This window comes from Paralichthys olivaceus, chromosome 22, assembly GCF_024713975.1.
Source record: "Paralichthys olivaceus isolate ysfri-2021 chromosome 22, ASM2471397v2, whole genome shotgun sequence".
Lineage (NCBI taxonomy): Eukaryota > Metazoa > Chordata > Actinopteri > Pleuronectiformes > Paralichthyidae > Paralichthys > Paralichthys olivaceus.
In genome coordinates, this window is record NC_091114.1 from 11,551,373 (window position 1) to 11,563,531 (window position 12,159).

Here is a 12,159-nt window from a genome sequence, read left to right on the forward strand (position 1 = left end):
TTTTTAAGGGGGCGGGGGTTAAGATCAAGAAAAAGACAAAACCTACTGGTGCTCGTGTTTCTGTTTTTTCACATTTTATTTAGAGTAGGAAAAAAACTGTTCGGTCACTGACATGTTATTGCAGCGTTGCACACTGAACTCAATCACACCTTTCCAAAATGCTGTAGACTAATTACTCATTAAGGCCAATAGTGGGTTGGTTTGTGTTTTTCTCTCTTTACAGAAAAGCTGGCTGCTCCGGGAACAAGAACAGACACACATGAAGCGATAAGGAGGAAAAAAAAAATCAACAGAATCAGCCTGATGATAAACAACGACTAAATAATTCAAAAACGAAACCACACAGTAACAGACAGTGATCTGCTGGATCATCCTGTTGGGTTGCATAGTCGGTTCAGTTTGCTAATCTCTCTGCACCAGCTCTGACTTTTTTATGTTGGACCCTGAGTTTTCTTCCTTTTTTTTGTTTGTCTGCTGAGCTCTTCCTCGTGCTCATAAGAGCCGAAACATTCGGGGAAATGCGGTTCTTTTCTTTTCTGAGAGTTAAACGATAGGATGGATGCCGCTGTCATGTCTGGGTGACCAGTCTGGAGCTGCTGTGAAAAACATGGCGGCCTCCGTAGAGAGAGAAGTATTTAAATATAAAGGAAAACAACAATTTAGATTATTACACACTGGTGAAAACAACACAAAGATTATTTAAAATTGAATTTCTGCCAATACATCCTTTCACCTAAATCGTTCACACTGAACCTTTAATGTCTCTTTTTAACGCTTTTCAGAATTTTTACTTCTGGAGCTTGTTAATCGTCCACCTCCCCGTTCTACTCTTCACACCCAGACATCAGAGCAGTATCGATCTTCTCAGAAAACAACCAAAGTGTGCATCTTGTTCCTGTAAGACCACCGGTGTGAAGATTTAAGGAAACTAATTGAGATCTGGGCAAACTGAGCAACGAGACACGTTTTCTTTTTTAAAGTCTCAGGACTGGAAAAAAGGAAGTTAAAGGGGGCAACAGAGGCGTCTGCTACAAAAATGTCACTCAAGCACGTGAACGAGAGGAAACCAGATTGCAGATTTTAAGCAGCATTTTGTGCATGTCGACAGAAACTTGTTAGCTCCGAGAACGGCTCAGAGAAGAGACACAAAACAGACGGACAGACGATGTAAAAGTTTGGTTCAGCTTCATTCAAATATACATCCTAACTTCCACATGCACGCACACACACTCACACACACACTCTTTTTCAAATATGCCAGAAACTAACAACAAAAATCCCACAGTTTAAAAAAATAGCGAAAAGTTCTTTGTACACTTACAACAACAACTGGTAACATTTTCCAAAACCCTGAAACACAACATTCGCTCCCGAACACAAGGTTGTCAGCATCAAGCTACAGTGATTGCTTTTATAAAAACCGCATGATCACAGTAGTTCACACAAAATGGCTCCGTTTTCTTTCTTTTTTTTTTTTTTTTTTGAATAAATAAAACAGTTGTGACAAAAAACGACCTTCATTACAAACAATAAGCTTCCACATCTTTAGATTCCTCATGATTTTTAAATTAAAAGCTGCAGAGTCGACGGCAGCAGCTGGTTTTTTCGCCCCCCCCCCAGCTTTGAAATGAATTTAAAAAAAAAAAGGGATCAGCAAACACTTGAGGGTGAATAACATCTCCTGAACCCACCGACACACACACTCACACAGCTCATTGTCTCAACTACTGCACCACATTAAAAGGTGAGCTGACAACAAACCCCCTGATAAAAAAATAAACACAGGAAAAGAACCTTAAAAGATGCAAGTTACAAACTCTTCTTGCACAGTAAAACACAGGCTGCCCTCTTATTTTCTTTGAGCTTAAAAATCCAAGATTTAGCTTTTGCAACTTGGATGAATGAATCACCTGGCGCCCTATTCCCCCAGTGCACTCTGACTCCACCCTCTGAAACATGTTTGACTCACTGTGATGAGCTGACAGTTGCTGTTCAGGGGAGAGTTCAGCAGACGGGTGGGGTTTTTGTTTTTTTAGTGTTTCAGCGAGACCAGCAGGGGGGGTGTGACCCCGAGAGGCAGAGCGGGACAGCCAAACTAGGAAGGACGCATTCGATGTTCTTTTTTTTTTTTTTTTATCCTCAAGGGGAAGGAGGAAGTGGAGGTACCAAGAAGAGAGACAGAGGACAAAAGGGACGGTTCTCCCATAATTCATTGTGGCTGGTTGTGGGAGAACAGTTCGAGGGGGTTTACAGAGAAAAAGAGACAAAGGGAGGTCACTAAAGAGGAGAAGAGGAGGAAGGAAGGAAGGCGAGCAGCAGTTTGATTAGAGATTTGTCTCTCGTCTACTTTACAGAAGTTTTTTTTTTTTTTGAGTTTTCCTCCACGTGAGCAGCTTCAGAACTTCTTGGGGCCCCAGGCTGATGTTTGTTTCGGGGCCACGCCTGTCCCAAACGTTGGGAAGTCCTCTGCACTGCTCATGTCCGGAGCCTGGAGCAAAACAAAGTTTGATACGTCGCATCAATGACATGAAATGAAAGTTGCAGCCTCTTTCTTTTAGTTTAACACAAATTCTGTCAGAAGCTTCTTCTTTCAACCGATTGAGGGAGAAACTGCTAAAGAGATCGAATGATGGTAAACAGAAGCTAACATTCTGCACGTCCCACCTTGTTTCCTGACGCGTTCCAGGGAGCGTCCCGCACCACAAAGCCCTTGGCAGGACCTCCGCTGCTGTCGTCTACTCCTCCTGCACCTCCTCCACCTCCGTAGCGGGATGGAGGCTTCATGTAGGCCGCCAAGGTCTCAGTCTCTGTTACACTGAGCATCTGAGAGGAGAAGAGAAAAGTGATATGTTAGATACGTTTTGAAATATGATAAAAAAAAAGTCATAGGCTAGTATGTCGTGCAAAAAACATTATACTATGGCATAATATAATAATAATATACTGTACTAAGACATAAAAACATCATAGTATACAAACAGGCATAAAATAAAGATCTTATATAAACACCAGCAATAGAAATAAAGCTGAACATAAGTCAACACACAAGAGTGTTGAGCTGATTCTTGTTTTTCTCGCTTGTTGGAGGCTGAGGCTGAATTTGAAATCTATCTCGGCTGAGCTGAGTCTCTACTCACATATTCCTCCTCCAAGTTGAGCAGGTGGTCGATGGCGTTTTCGACAGTCTCTGGAAGGCCCGTCACAGTCACTTTGTCAGGCTCGTCGGAGCCCGGCTGAGGAAACCGTATATCAACCTGAAAACGGGAAAGGGAAAAGTGCAAAGTAGACAAAACAGAATCAAAACTTCCTCCATATTCAGAATATTAAATTATGAAAAGTGTAAACTCACAAAGAACACAAAACTTTAAATAGAAACCACTCTAACCTTGAACTCTTCCATCAGCTTGCGGATGGCCTTGCCCCGGGCTCCAATGATGCGAGCGTGGGTCCTCGGGTCCAGTCGAACGTCTTGACTCACCATCTCCTGCAACTCGGCCACCAGCTGCTGGATGGCCTGACGCCCCTCCTCCACGTTCCGCTCGTACCCAGAGATCACGATCAGATCCTGAGAGGGGAGGCCAGGGACGGGAGGAAAAGAAAAATAGAGGTCAAGGAAGAGGAAACGTTTTGGATCAGAATGCAAGTTAAAAGCAGAATTATAGAATTATAATGAAATGATATTTTCCCACAAACCTGCTGCTCGTCTCCTTTGTCTGGGAACTGGATGCTGACGTCGTGGTCTTTTCTGATTTGAGAGATGACTGCTCCCTTGCGGCCGATGATCTTGGGATGAAATTTGGGATTGACGGACATGGTGACCTTGAAGCTTCGCAGAGCCTGGGAGGAAAAAAAAAGCAGTGAGGTTCAGTGAGATATCAAATACTCAAATATGTCCACCCGTCTCGAGGTCTCTTGCAGACCCCCCCGACAAGCCCGAGTGTCCCTGAAAGCAGTTGAATAGATGAATATGTAAGAGATCATTTACTCTCTCCTCCTGCTCGGCCTGCAGGTCTTTCACCCTCTCCAGCAGACCCTGTTTGGCTCGCTCCACGTTGGCCACCAGACCCGTCACCTTGATCACATCCAGCTGCTTCTCCGGTTGCGGCACCCAGATGTTCACCTGCACACGCAGACGATCAATCACAAATCACTTTCACTGTGTTCCATTATCAGGAAATACTCTTTCATACACTAAGTTTAACTCATCACAGATTTTCTTGTTATATAACTAATCCAGGCTTTCTGTAATGTCTTCTGGCCAGAAGATGGCGCCAGAGTGTCAGCTAACCTCGTACTCCTCCATCATCTTCCTGATTCCGCTGCCCTTCTGACCAATGATGTAGCGATGCAGCTCGTACGACACCTCAACGTCCTCCGTTATGGGCACCAACGCCTGAGGGAGGAGACAGTGACAAGATTAGATAAAAGGATGATAGAGAGAGGGGGGGGAAGAGACAATAACATGGGGCCTACCAGTAAGGCGGCTTTAGCCAGCTCACACTTCTCTGCCCGCCCAGAGATGATGATGATGTCACACTTGCGGGGCACGAACTCCGCCTCTGGACTGACCTCGCCATTTTCTTGTGGTGGAGGCTCCTGACCTGAAACTTTACCAGGAAACATGGATTACAAAACAAGACATGTTTCCCACACAAAAACATTTGTGTCCATTAATTGTGAGCAGGTGACTTTTTAATCTGCACCGTGATTAAGCAATAAATGATAAATACTGTGTCCATGGAGTAAAAACATAAACCTGCAGAGAGCTGTCTTTTTCATATTCTCTGTCTTAGTTCTACAGCTACTCTTCTTTTGCGTTTTATGTTTCTGACCTGCGGCGCTGTCGTCTCTCTCGGGGAACTTGATTTGAACCTCATGCTCCCTGGTGATGTGCTGAATGCGGCAGCCTTTGGGCCCCATGATGGCGCGGTGGTAGCGCTGAGGGATAGCAACCTCCATGCTCACCTGGGACTCCTGCTCGAGAGAGAGAGGGAGGGAGGGAGGGAGGGAGGGACGGAGGGAGGGGGAAGAATGAGAGCAGGAGACATCTGGGTGACAACGGTGCAGACAGAGATTCAGGGGAACTAGCTCCTCCATTTGTTTGCCATGGAAGCAAAGTGGTTACAGTTCCTCATAAATTGATGCATCTGGATGTAGATATAATATAAAATGTCTTAATTTCCTGATCCTGCCTATAATGTAATATGCCGGTACTATGGCAGCATCAGTGAAGTTTAACAATAATTCGATTTTACTGTTTTGTTTTAGTTTTGACCTGAAAATCTGTATTGAATAATATAGATATCTATCGTCAAGTCTTTTATCATCACAATTTTATTAATGTATCTCTTGAACGTGTCTCACCAGATCCTCGATGATCTCCTGGATGCGTTTCTTCGCGGCCTCCACGCAGTCTTTGGCTCCCTTCAGAGTGACCCGCTGACTGTTAGCCCCCGTGCGAGGGAAGCTCACCGCCACGCCGCCGTACTCCTCAGCTAGCTCCCGCAGCACCTGGCCTCTCCGACACACGAAGTGGCGGTGGTGGCGAACATCCACAACCATGCTGTCCTCCACCACGTCGTCCTGGAGAACGAGGGAGAACAGAGAGGAGGAGGGTGTTTAAAGGAGATGTTTAGAAATATGACACTGACGATTTTTGAAGATGAGAATTAACAGAGTATGATTACCAGGTTTTTGACCAGACTTTCCAGCTCCCTCTGCGCCTGACGAACGGCTTCCTCTTTCCCTACGATGGTGATCAGTTCCTGCTCCGTGTCGTCTGGTGACGGGAAGATGATTCTGGCCCCCGTTCTGTCCCGCACACGGCGGATATTCGCCCCGCCACGGCCAATCAAGAATTTGTGGTACTCTGGTTTTGCCTGCAGCTCAGCTGTGAAGTTGTTGACTTGCTGAAAACGATGGGAAGGAGAGAGGACAGGAAAAAGGATGTAGGTATCTGTCTTCTGTTTTCCCTTCTCACTTCTGAGTCATTTTAAGTTAAAACTTCCCACCGACCTTTTCCTCAGCCAGCTGCAGCAGCTGTTTCTTGGCTTTCTCCACTTCTCCAACGGGCCCTCTGATGGTGACCTTGTCAGAGCCGGAGCCTTCCGAGGGGAAATGGATGTGGACGCCGCCGCAATCCTCCATGATGGAGCGCACCAGGCAGCCTTTGGAGCCGATCAGAGAGTTGTGTAGTTTGGCTGGGATGGCGACCTCTGTCTCCTTAATGTTTGCCTGGTGAGATGAAGAGAGACAGATGTACAATATCTGCAAGTTAAAAATCTGTTAGATCAATAAAATGCTGTCGCCAAAACACACTCAGAAAACCCTGTGAGCAGCACAAATGACAAACTCTGCTCTGTCTCACCAGTTCTCTCTGGATGGCGAGGATTCGGTCTCTCGCCGCCTCACAGTTGCTCTTCTTTCCTGTGATGACGATCATCTCCGAGTTGCTGTTCTCTGTCGGGAGGTCGATCTTAGTGTTGGTCTCCTCACGGATCTGGTGGCGTTAACAACATTTGTTATTTGCAGTCTGTAACGTGATGTAACACTTGGTCTGATGGAAATATCTCCAGGCTGAACATGATATAAATATCATGTATTATTATGTTTAATCCTCGTGTAGCTGTTGAGAACCTCATCATTTCCAGTGACTTTGGTCAAATGATCAAAAACAACATTAAAGTCTCACCTTTTTGATGTTGGCGCCGCCCTTACCGATGATGTTTTTGTGAAACTGCTTGAAGATGGGAACAGAGAGCGAGAAGCTGTTCTCAATCTGCAAAAGAAAGAACGCTGCTGTGAAGTCAAGACGCAGAGAGACTCTGAGACAAAACAATCACAGAAGGCAGAGGGTCGCACCAGGTCTGCAATGATTTTCTGGAGGAACTTGGCACATTTCTCCACCTCATTCTTCGGCCCTCTTAGCTGCACGATGTCGCTCTTCTGCGACGGGTCGGGGAAATTGATAATGACCTAGTGGGAGATGAGATAACGTTTGTCAAATTGAATCAGAACTGGGACAAAACAAGTTATTTAACGATGATGAATAACCGAGATAAAGCGCCGGGCGAACACTCACCTCAGGGAACTTATCTCGAACTTCTTTTATCTTTTCTCCCTTCTGGCCGATGATTGTCCGATGGAACTTCTGCTCCACAATTAGATCTTTGGTGCGTTCGTTTTCCTGGAAATGGGAGAGAAGTGTCAACAAGCGATAAAAGGTTTCTTTTGGTTTATGTCACCTCGGAGCACAGTCTCTCACCATTCTCTGGACCATCTCAATGAGTTCTCTGCGTGCCAGCTGGACTCCCTTCGGGTCTCCCTCGATCCGGACCAGACCGCTTCGCTCCGAGTCCTGCGGGATTCGTACCGACACTTTGTACTGCTCCTTGATCCGATTGACTGCAGGGGGGAAGAGGGGGAAGTGAACAGGGAGGGGAGGATCATGTGATGTAACAGCGAAGCTTCAACCTACGTCTTTTTAGGATCAAACACCAGCCTCCTACATTTCTACACTTTATGCTGTGAAACTTTACTTCCAGCATTGAAGGTGCCCCAGTTTTTGTTTCTTGCTCAGAACAGAAGTCTACTCACTGTTTACTCCGTTCTTCCCGATGAGGTGTCTGTGGAAACGTTGGTCTATGATGACTTCAGTGTAGTCCATCCTCACCAGCTGAACAAAGAGGGAGATTTTAGATTATTCACCGACTTTGTGGGAAAAAAAAAAAGAAGGTGGTGAATCTAAGATGTTTTCTGTTTCACCGAGGCCTCGCTCAGATGTTGGAGCAGTCTTTGGATTGTTCACTTTCGGTTTCGTTTTAAAAAAGGCTAATGAATGGAGTTTTGTGTTTTTATGTGCGAGTACTGACCAGGTCCTTGATGATCTCCTGTATCTGGGCCTGAGCCAGCTCCACCTCCTCTGTTGGCCCCTCCAGACTGATGCGCTCCTCACCGTCTGTAAATTCGATGTGAACCTACACGCACGCACACACGCACACGCACACACGCACACACACACACACACACACACACACACACACACACACACACACACACACACACACACACACACAGAACACTCGATCACAGAGCCACTCCTCCTGCCCGACTTTGTGTTGATTCTCTTAAATGCCAAAGCTCGACAAATACATCTTAGTTTCCAGCTTTAAGTCTCGTCTGCCAAGCTGCTGTCACTTTTTCCTGCCAACTTTTAGTCCCTCCTCACCTCCTACATGAAGTCTTCACACGCACTGTTCATCATTTTCTGTTTTACTTCTACAACACAGGAAGTCGTACATGCTGCCTGCCACTTCTGTCATGTTGCAGGATGTGGGATTTGTGTTTCATCTCTGGCTTCTAATTCTCCTCACCCCCTCCTCTTTTGCTTCCTTCTTACCCTTGGTAGCTGCTGTGTGATCCGCCCGATGTTCTGTCCTTTCTTGCCAATGATGAATCGATGCAGCCAGGCCGGAGCGGTGACCTCCACCACCATCACGCTCTTGGCCTGCACAGACACCAAAATCCCACCGTTAAAAATGTACTTTTACTTCCAAATTATTCTGACGGTGGCAATGATGTTGTTCTGCCTTAGAAGAGCAAACTTCTGATCTCTCTCCCCCTCACCTTGGCGTAGACCTGTGTGAGTGCTGGTCCCAGCTTGTCGGGTTCCCCCCTGAGGATGATGGTCTCTGAGCTGGAGTCCAGAGGCGGCATCTCCACAGACACCCCCGTGGTCTCCAGGATCTCCTGCAGGGTGTTGCCCTTTGGACCAATTATGTACTTGTGCTGAGATTTCTTCACCTCCACAGAGATGGTGGTGGTCTTCCTCTTCTGTGGGGTGGATTACAAGATTGTGATAAGCAGCGTGGAAAAAGACATTCATAGCCAGAGGAAAGGCAGCTGGACAAACAGAGAGCAAAGTGAAGTATGGAGGTGACGGAAAGAGAAATGACAAAAACGGGAAGTGGGAAAAACGCAATCTAGAGACGCTGAAGTGAAAAAGAGGAAAAATGTGGATTTAGAAAGAGAAACAAAGAAATGTTGAGCAGAGTGCAAGGAGAGTGAGTGTTTGAAAGAACGACGGCAGCAGAGAAAATTCATTTGTTTATGCCTCTCATACATATGAACTAAATTACATTAGCATTCTCATCCTGTTGTTCCCTGGTAAAATCCAATTTTCTCTCCACATTATCTCCGGCTTGCCTGTCCCCAGCGCTTATCTGCTGCACACACATACAAACACACACTTCCTCTCTGCGCTTCATCCATCCATCTTTAATAGTTTCTTGCAGTGTTGATAGAAAGCTTCTCATTCCAAAAACAAACACACACACACACAGGATGTCTAACTGTATCAAACATTTTCTAGAATAGATGAGGGTTAAGATCTAGGCCGCAAAGACAATCTGTGTCTGCGACCATCATGTGTGTGCTGCAAAAAGCCTGAAAAACTGAGCCACGACCTGCTGCTTCTGTGTTCTGTTCTGTGTCTCCATTGATATTTTGGTGTTTTCTGAATTTAGAAAGGTTTGAAGTTTGGATGAAAAAGACAAAAAAACCATCAGATCAAATAAGAGTTAAGCAGCAGCAAAGAGAATTTCAGGAGATGCAAATTAACTACACAACTACACAAAAACCTGATACTTTCAATTCAGATGCAACAACACAAATTGCATTGAAAGGTTTTTAAAGATCACGTTGCCATTTTTGAGAGATAGAGACAAAGGTCCATGGTTGGCATTGATCTGTGAATGTTCAGGTATACAGGACATATTAAGCTGCAGGTGTCCTTCTCAAATTAAACCACCAGAATCCACAAATCACAGCTAGATTAAAATGTTCCTTCTGCAGATATGAAAATAAAAGCTCTGTTATTTAAGAGGGCTTTCACACACGTTTGATCATGAACTTCACACTTTAGCCAGATTAAAAGAAGTTGGTCTCCGTCTGGATCAAACTGAACCAATGTACCTTGTCGTCATAGATGGCTCGAATGCGGTTGACCGCCAGGGCGACAGCCTCCTTCTCCCCGGTGATGACGATCTCGTCCTTGGGCAGACTCGGCGGAGGGATGCTGATCCGGGCGCCGGTCTCCTGGCTCAGCTCCTGCACCAGCCGGTTGTGAGCACCAGCGATGAAGGGGTGGAAGGCCTTCTCCAGGGACAGACGCTCCACAGCACGCTTGTCCTGGTGAGTGGGTGTGTGAGGCGGCAATCACTCGATCAGACAACAGAATATGTAAATATGGGTTTTTCAGATACTGAAGGAGATTTGGTGATTAGAGAGGCAGCAGTGTCAAGAAGTGATCCAATATCAAGAGTAAGATTAATTATGTGTAAAGAGAAAGATTCTTCATGACAGAGTCAGAAAGATACAAAAATCATTGATCGAGCATTTATCCCAGACAAATTTAAACTCTTAACCTGCATTTTTGTTTAAATCACGCCACAGATTGATGCCGACCTGTTCCGCAGAGATGAGAAGGATCTCGTGACGAGCTTTCTCGATGCCCTCCTTGGTGCCGGTGATGCGGATGTTGGCGCTGGGGTCGTCGGGACGTGGAATAGCGATCTTTGTGGCCGTCTTCAGCTCCAGCTCCTGGAGCTTCTCGCCGTTCTTACCGATGACAAACCGATGGTGCTCCTTGGGGATGGCAACCGTAGCCGAGGCCTGGAGAAGAATAAGATAAGGTTCAGACATATTATAAGCAGAAGTTGATGAACATTAATTTGATATTAGAGACAAAAAATTCAAAACAACAAAAGTTTCACAGATGTATCACAGACAGTTACTGAGTAAAGATGCCAGTTTTCACATAAAGTGCTCACTCAGTAGAGAAACAAAACCAGAAGCTTTGCAAAGAGGACAGATTGTTTTTCCATATTATTGTATCAAAAACTGCAGCTCAGCTAAACAGCTGGACCTCAGTGCACCAACTGAAGTGGAAATCAGCATGTTTGACACTGAAGGCCACCCTTGGGAGCTGACAGTCATTTTTCATCTCAACTTTTTGTTTGCCAAACTGGCCGACCTGCGCAGCGAGAAGTTTTCTCTCTGCTGACTAATTCTCAGCCTCCTTTATCTTTGGACGAAACGAAAGATTGCTGCGTTAAAACTTGTCGGGTCGAATTCATCAGTTGAAGTGGTGGTGCTCTCCTGCCCTGCAGTATTTTTCAGAGCTATTCATTATCAGGACATAAAAAAACCCATGGAAAAGTTTTTTTATACATTTCTGTCATGCTAATGAGGATTTAACATCTCTATAAATACAAACTGTGCCAGCACACTCAACTACAACTGTGAAATCCGAGCTAAAGTAGCCATGCACCAATGTCCATGATGAAATTGAATGGGTTCTTCCTTGACCCAGTCAGTATCTTTCCACCAAATGTGTTCTGTAGTTTTTACGTAATCCCGCTGAAAAACAAACAAACATGTAGATTTACCTGCGTCTGCAGTCGAGCTACAATTTCCTTGCGAGCCTTCATAACAGAGTCCAGTTTTCCCGTGACCATGATGGACAGGCCCTGGTCTTTAGCCAGGGACAGCTCAATGTGGGCCCCCGTCCGCTGCATGATTTCCAGACACACTTTGGCCTCCTCGCCCTCCCCAAACTGGCTGTTGTCCTTGTAGCGACGCTCCTCCAGGGGCACATGGAAAACCTGGGGAAAGAGCGGGTTGGAGGAGAGGAGGTGCACATTCGATTGAGCAGATTTAACGGCACTGAAATGGGTCAAAGTTGAGTTACTATCAGGAAAATATAAAAAGAGCAGATAAATGTACGACGTGTGGTAACAATGAATTTACATTTTTTAGTCTGTTAAAGTTTGCAAATCAGAAACAGAAAGCAATTTTCTTCTCTCTTCAATATGCAGGGGTGTCTGTGAACTACTATGCATGCATTCAGCGGCTGTTTGTCTGACCTGGGTGATGACAGACGCTTTGATGGGCCTGATCTTGCTGCCCCACGCTGAAGCCGGCTCCCCAGACTTCTCCCCTGGTGCTCCCTTCTCCGGCAGCGGAGGAAAAGCCTCCAGGTAGGTCGGGATGTAGGCCTCATCCTCCGGGACGCAGCCTGGCCCAGAGAGACCAGGATAAAAAAGGTACGGATGAAGAAAGAAAAACAGAGCGAATGTAAGGATGAATACAAGATCGAAG

The 12,159-nt window shown here is 45.7% G+C and overlaps 1 protein-coding gene across 1 annotated transcript in view; it reads right to left on the reverse strand.

The window, feature by feature from the left end:
- Positions 1-52: 52 nt before the first annotated feature.
- hdlbpb (high density lipoprotein binding protein b) overlaps positions 53-12,159 on the reverse strand; it is a 17,157-nt gene continuing 5,050 nt past the window's right edge. The window contains exons 4-28 of the mRNA XM_069518856.1: positions 11,925-12,076; positions 11,448-11,663; positions 10,465-10,671; positions 9,973-10,188; positions 8,626-8,832; positions 8,399-8,506; positions 7,872-7,976; positions 7,597-7,675; positions 7,265-7,404; positions 7,082-7,186; positions 6,862-6,975; positions 6,692-6,778; positions 6,368-6,499; positions 6,016-6,234; positions 5,688-5,909; positions 5,365-5,583; positions 4,833-4,974; positions 4,474-4,607; positions 4,289-4,393; positions 3,986-4,120; positions 3,694-3,837; positions 3,386-3,565; positions 3,138-3,254; positions 2,665-2,823; positions 53-2,488 (exon numbers count right to left, since the gene is read on the reverse strand). Coding sequence (XP_069374957.1) covers positions 2,396-2,488; positions 2,665-2,823; positions 3,138-3,254; positions 3,386-3,565; positions 3,694-3,837; positions 3,986-4,120; positions 4,289-4,393; positions 4,474-4,607; positions 4,833-4,974; positions 5,365-5,583; positions 5,688-5,909; positions 6,016-6,234; positions 6,368-6,499; positions 6,692-6,778; positions 6,862-6,975; positions 7,082-7,186; positions 7,265-7,404; positions 7,597-7,675; positions 7,872-7,976; positions 8,399-8,506; positions 8,626-8,832; positions 9,973-10,188; positions 10,465-10,671; positions 11,448-11,663; positions 11,925-12,076 — 3,737 coding nt within the window. The 3' untranslated portion in view covers positions 53-2,395. The remainder of the gene's footprint in view (positions 2,489-2,664; positions 2,824-3,137; positions 3,255-3,385; positions 3,566-3,693; positions 3,838-3,985; positions 4,121-4,288; positions 4,394-4,473; positions 4,608-4,832; positions 4,975-5,364; positions 5,584-5,687; positions 5,910-6,015; positions 6,235-6,367; positions 6,500-6,691; positions 6,779-6,861; positions 6,976-7,081; positions 7,187-7,264; positions 7,405-7,596; positions 7,676-7,871; positions 7,977-8,398; positions 8,507-8,625; positions 8,833-9,972; positions 10,189-10,464; positions 10,672-11,447; positions 11,664-11,924; positions 12,077-12,159) is intronic.